General features: G+C 35.6%; 1 protein-coding gene across 1 annotated transcript; it reads left to right on the forward strand.

Annotated features, from left to right (window-relative positions):
- Window positions 1-5649: 5649 nt before the first annotated feature.
- LOC147515890 (uncharacterized) lies at window positions 5650-6458 on the forward strand. The gene is made up of 2 exons (XM_086593090.1): window positions 5650-5790; window positions 5907-6458. Exons 1-2 carry the CDS (start codon window positions 5650-5652, stop codon window positions 6456-6458), a joined length of 693 nt encoding a protein of 230 aa, XP_086449216.1.
- Window positions 6459-7011: the final 553 nt, after the last annotated feature.

The following is a 7011-nucleotide window of genomic DNA, read 5'->3' on the forward strand; positions in this document are numbered from 1 at the left end:
AGGTAAAACTATCATTTTTACTTTTATCAGGTGGTGTATTTTCATCATGAACAATAGAATACAGGTGTATTGCAGTTTTTGCTCATGTTTTTATGGTAATCTCTTTCCTTATCTCTTCATACTTTGAGGACAAAACATATTTCTATTTGGGGGTGGTATAGTAACATTTTGCAAAAGCTAGACATTTTCTATATAGTAGATATAATAGTATATTTCTTCCTTTCTAAATTTTTTTTCGAAAAAGACCAAAAATATTTTTCTGTTTAGTATTAAAAAGTCTTGTTTCCCTATAATGAATAAAAAGTTTAGAAGTCTCGCTATAGCAATAGAGTAAGGACTTGTTCTTCGAACTTATACTAATATACGTACAATAGTTTATGCATATTTTCATAAATGACATGCATCAACGTTTATTTGTATATAACAGTGAGTTTCCAAGACTAAGATTAGAATAATTAAGTTATATATCCTGTGAGAATCTAGCCAAAAGCATCATCTGAATGATTATTGAGTGATGACACAAAGGATGTCCGGATAGAAATACCACACGTCCACTTGCTTGATTACCACGCCATATCCAAAGAGAGAATTTAGGCCATTTTTGGATCGATATAGCCAAATAAATGTTAAAAACCTAAAAAGATAGTTTTTCCTCTAGTTACCCCCTTTTGAGCCTTCACCATTTTTTAAAAGCCTTTTTATTCTTCGCCAAAAATTCCTAACCCATTATAACACACAATAAAAAGCTTACCCAGCTGACGAGTTAAGAACTAGATGGATATCAGAAAAAGAGAAGAGAGGACCTTGTACAAAAATAGAGTAGTTAGTTGCTTCAAAAAAAAAAAAAAAAAAAAAAAAAAAAAAAAAAAAAACCAAAACCAAAAAAAAAAAAAAAAAAAAAAAAAAAAAAAAAATCAAAGGAGTCAAAAATCGAATCTCCCAAAAGTTCAATATCAAAAACAAAAACAAAAAAAAAACAAAAGAAAAGTTAGAACTCCCAAAAATTCAAAATCATATATACTCACAAAGCCAAAGGGCTAAACGAATGTCTCACAATTCGGAAGAAAAGAACAAAACAAGGTTTTTCTCTAGTTACAAGTATCTTGAAGACCCAGTTTCTCAACTTATCACATTTTGTTTTTTCCCATCCTTTTTCTTTCTAGACCATCACCCTAGCCCCGTAACTCATAATAAAAGTCCTCTAGCTCAATTAGGAATATGATGGTGTGATAATAAGTGGCAAATGTGATCAATCGACCCTAGTTCTTTTGGACGTCATTTGAGTATGTGAGGAATATAAGTGCCCACTGCACTTGAGAGAATGAACCTTGAGTGAATCTATCAGAGAGTTGTGATTGCAACAACCCTGTGAGAACCCACCTTAAGGACTCTTTCCAAAAGTCTCGTAAATGACTATGATTTTGCATTTCATTGCTCATGTTTTGCACATTTATCTTTAGGTGATTAAATTACTATATATATGTTATTCTAAGTTCAAAGGAGCTTGTCATTATTTCTCGCTAATAAGATGTATGGACTTCTGAGAATATATAAGGAAACAAGACCCTTTGTACTAAATAGAAGAAGTTTGTGAGTACCTTCGCTAAAAAAGTCTCACGAGGCTTAAAGCTTGTCCACTAGCGAATTCCTAGTGGTTTAAAGCCTTATTGCAAATGGTCAATGCAATCACACTCTGTGAAACGAGATTAATATAACTTATAATAATAACTCACTCAATTGTGATCTTAATTTTTTTTCTCTCATCTTTGCTTGAGGACAAGCAAGATGCTATTTAGGGGTGAACAACTCCCAAATGTGCATTTTATTACACTTACATTACTGTATTACAACCCTTCTTATGTTTGATGAAAAGACAACTCATAGCTTTTATTGCCTTTTGCAGGATACAAAGAAATTTAGACCACTTATCATAAAAGTTGTGTCTTACTACCGAAAGGAGACTTAATCACACTTATTATTAAGACTAGAAGCTGCTATGAAAAAGTTTTAAAAAGTCAAAGGTCAAAGATTCATAACTAAAGAGCTGGAAGTCAAAGTCCTCAACTCAGAAGACTAGAGATAAATGTCCTCAACTCAAAAAATGGCTTTCTCTAAAACCTATCTTGATCAAGAAGAAAAGGAAAAAGCAAAAGCATAAAGCAAGTGGTGAGGTGTCGTAAATGTAATGGAGAAGGGCAAATCAGTTATTAGCATAAAGTAAGGGTATATAAACTAAAAGCTAGGGAGAGAGAATACACCTAGACTTAATCTAGTGTCATGTAGGATTTATTTTTCTAGTCTTATTTCATTCAAGTCATTTTACTTTATTGTTCTTCATTTTAATCTTGTTATTTTGCTTTGTTATTCAATCAATCAATATTCTTTTTGTTGTTCTTTGTTCCAATCTTTCATTTCAATCATTTCTTTCAATGTTTGTGTTATTTCAATCATTTACAACTTAAGCTTTCAATGTTTTTCATTACTAGCAAACCAATACAAGTCCTAAACTAAGAGTCTATCTTCTTTTCTCCAACTCCCACATTCAAACTCTATACAATCTATGGTGAACCACTTCAAAATCTTTAAGATACTTAAAACTAAACTACTTCACACACCACTTGGTGAAGTGATTTCTTACTTTTTTGAGCCATTTAGTATATCCATCCTAGTCTTGTGCCTAATTGTTCCTTCGAACAGGGAATAGTAATTTATAGACCAAACAAATATTTTCAAAAATCCAAAAAAATGAATTTCTACTGTTTGCGTATGATCATTGATTGAGCATTCATGTCTTATCAATAAGCATCACAACTGTCATGGAATTACAATGCAAACCCAGAACCTTGTTCTTTTTGCAGTAGTCCTTACCACTGGTTATCCTACTGTCCAACATATACCAAATTCGAGTCTACTACGGGAATTCCTTACGATTACGAACCTCATTTTTCAAACTTCCCGAGTACCCAATACACTCAAGAGTTTTCTATTCATGGAGTACCACCACAAATAGTCAACTACTATTCATGTATCCATATGGTTAGTCAGAGTGCAGTTTCACCCAAAGCCCATTACCATTCACATCACCACTTTTATCAAATTTGTATTCCACTCCACCATCCATCACAGACCAGCTCTACTATGAAATGGCCAAGCAAACAATACTAAATCAACAAATAACAACTACCTTATATTTTCTCCAATCCGATTCAATTGATGCCACATCTGAGACTAATATTCTTCCCACCAGTTCAGAACCCAACTGAAAAGAGAAACAAGGTGTTACTATAACAAAGCCAATTGCTAAAGTCCATCCTGATACTCATGACCAATCAAATCCCCATCAACCTCTACTTGACTATAGTTGGAATTCCAAATCTTATGATGATGACTATATGCCCGAAGTCACACTTTCTCTCACATGCCTTAATGTACCATCACCAATAAATGAGAAAACTCCAGCAGAAGAAACTCAAGAGCATGTATTGGAATCGACACACTTGGAAAATGGTATTGAGAAAATATATGAAGATATAGGCAGAGAGGACAAAGAAAATGAAGTGCTTGAAAAATAGGGAATAAAATCTATGGTGGAAAGTGGATTTCAATTTAGTTTGGCCGTTAAATACTTATCGATGGAGAACCTGAGCCACATAACAACCATTGGGAAGTCATTCCCCAATGTTGATAAATCGAACGATGCTTGATTCTTGAAGCCCTAGACCAAACAACTAAATTAAAATCAATAAACTAGAGCCTAAAGTAGTCACGATCCTCTAGAAAATGACAAAAAATATAGCCACGAGGATTTAAAGTAATCAGTTACCGGTGGACCAACTACCTTCCTCACTCTCTACCCAGAGATTCATCGTGAGTGAGATTCTTGGTAGCATACCACTTGGTGAAGTGATTGCTTACTCTTCTGAGCCGTGTAGTAGATCCATTCTAGTCTCATGCCCAATTGTTCCTTTGAACATGACATAGTAATTTAAAGACCAAGCAAATATTTTCAAAAATCTAAAAAATTGAATTTCTACTGTTTTCTTATCATCATTTATTAGGCATTCATGTCTTACCAATATTCATCGCAACAGTAATGGAATTACAATGCAAACCTAGAACCTTGTTCCTTTTGAAATAGTACTTACCACTGGTTATCCCATTGTCCATCATATAACGAATTTGAGTCTACTACGAGAATTCCTTACGATTAGGAACCTCAATTTTCAAACTTTCCGAGTACCCAATACATTCAAGAGTTTTCTAATCATGCTGACAATTAATAGAGTTCCACCACAAATAGTCAACCACTATACATGTATCCATATGGTCAGTCAGAGTGCAGTTTCACCCAAAGCCCATTACCATTCAAATCACCACCTATATCAAATTTGTATTCCACTCCACCATCCATCACAGACCAGCTCTACCAGAAAATAGCCAAGCAAACAATACTAAATCAGCAAATAGCAACTACCTTATATTTTCTCCAATCCGATTCAATTGATGCCACATCTGAGACTAATATTCTTTCCACCAGTCCAGAACCCAACTGAAAAGAGAAACAAGGTGTTACAATAAAGAAACAAATTGTTAAAGCCCATCTTGATATGCCTGACCAATGGAATCCCCATCAACCTCTACCTGACTATAGTTGGAATTCCAAATCTTATGATGATGACTATCTGTCTGAAATCACAGTTCCTCTCACATGCCTTAATGTATCATCACCAATAAATGAGAAAACTCCGGCAGAAGAAATTGAAGAGCATGTATTGGACTCGACACACTTGGAAAATAGTATTGAGATAATTTATGAAGATATAGGCAGAGAGGACAAAGAAAATAAAGTGCTTGAAAAAGAGGGAATAAAATCTATGGTGGAAAGTGGATTTCAATTTAGTTTGGCCGTTAAAGACTTGTCGATGGAGAACCCGAGCCACATAACAACCATTGGGAAGTCATTCACCAATATAGATAAATCAAAAGATGTTTGATTCTTGAAACCCTAGACCAAAAAACTAAATTAAAATCAATCAACTAGAGCCTAAAGTATTCACGATCCTCTAGAAAAGGACAAAAATATGGCCACGAGGACTTAGAGTAATCAGTTACCTGTAGACCAACTACCTTCCTCACTCCCTTCTCCCAGATTCATCATGAGTGAGATTCTTGTTAGCACACCACTTAGTGAAGTGATTGCTTACTTTTCTACACCGTGTAGTAGATCCATCCTAGTCTTGGGCCCAATTGTTCCTTTAAGCAAGGCATAATAATTTATAGACAAAGCAAATATTTTCAAAAATCCAATAAAATGAATTTCTTCTGTTTACGTATCATCATTGATTGTGCATTCATGTATTATCAATATGTATCGCAACTATCATGGAATTACAATGCAAACCCAGAACGTTGTTCTTTTTATGGTAGTCCTTACAACTGGTTATCCCATTGTCCATCATATACCGAATTTAAGTCTACTACAAGAATTTTTTATGATTACTAATTTCAATTTTCAAACTTCCCGAATACCCAATACACTTAAGAGTTTTCTAATCCTACCGACAATTCATGGAGTTCTGATAAGAGCCCAAAACTGTAGTTTTAACCCTTTAACAATATTACTTTTAACCCAAAACTGCATTATAACGGATGTTAGAAGTTCAAATAGGGAGTGGTCATCGCTGCTGCGGTTATGTAGAGGATCCAGCTTCGTGGCAGATACTTATAAGGTCTATATATGTGCGGCAGTTGATGGGATATGGAAAGAAAGGAACGGGAGAAGGTTCAAGAGTAGGGAGAGACCAGCGAAAATAGTCCTGAGGAAAATCAGCAGAGAAACAAAGAGGTATGTTTAGACGCAAACAACTGAGATTGAAGATTCGCTGGAAGCAAGACAACTTTGTCAGACATTAGGAATTCGAGTAAAGTTCAGAGAAAGGAAGAGGCGAGAGTGCAAGTGGCTTCCTTCGGAGGAAGGCAGAGTAAAGCTAAACGCAGATGGTGCTTTGACGGCAGAGGGGTCCGGCCATGGAGGTATAATCAGGAACAGTCAAGGAGAGGTGGTCGCAGCCTATACGGGAAGCGGTGATGTACAAGCTGTTCTCTATCAGGAGCTGAAAGCAATCGCGATTGGACTTGAGCTATGCACTGAATTAGGATATAAAAAGGTGGAAGTTGAAGCTGATTCCCTTATAGCAGTGAATATCATCACAAAAATTGCAAAACCACCATGGACGTGTTCGAATTTGGAGGCCATGATATCAAAGCTAGCTGCCACATTCAGCTACTGCTCTTTTGCACATATCTTCAGGGAAGCTAACAAGCCGGCAGATTTGCTTGCAGGGCTTAAGATTTCTGATTGTAATGACTTAGTAAAGTTTACTCCTCCCCTAGATAGAGAATTGTATAGACTCATAGAGGAGGATGCTATAGGTACAATCTATGTAAGACTTGGTTGATTTATACAGGTGAGGGTCAGCCTAACCCTAGCTTATCTTTAAAAAAAAAATTACTTTTAGACTAATTATGTGATTAATAAGTAAGAGTTAGTACTGTTATCGTGTTCTTGTGTATTTCAGGCATTGGAGTCGAATATGTGAAGAAATGCGTCCCTTTTGCGAGATAAAAGAGCAAAGGTTGGTTGTTAAGAAGTTCTATGATTAAAGGCCAAGATTCAAGGAGAAAAAGCCTTTTTAAAGCCCGGTCAAAGCTAAAAAGTCAAAGTCAACACAAGCAGAAATAGCGCATAAAAGTCAACATAACTTCTACAGGTTGTATCTTTGGACTCAGACCTTGGAATTAGGCCTACCATATGTCACAACGACTGGCTCGGAACGAACTTTCTAATGGTCTAGGCCTTGATCAAATCGGAGAAGTAGAAGTGGATGAAAACATTGTTGAATCCATTTCCAGCGGAAAACCCCTTTGTAGACTGAAATAACGATGTTTTGGGCTCGATTTTATGGCCCAAAACATGGCTCCAAAGCTTATGCACGATTTTGTAGACCTAGC

The sequence above is a fragment of the Coptis chinensis genome, chromosome 2, assembly GCF_015680905.1.
Source record: "Coptis chinensis isolate HL-2020 chromosome 2, ASM1568090v1, whole genome shotgun sequence".
NCBI lineage: Eukaryota > Viridiplantae > Streptophyta > Magnoliopsida > Ranunculales > Ranunculaceae > Coptis > Coptis chinensis.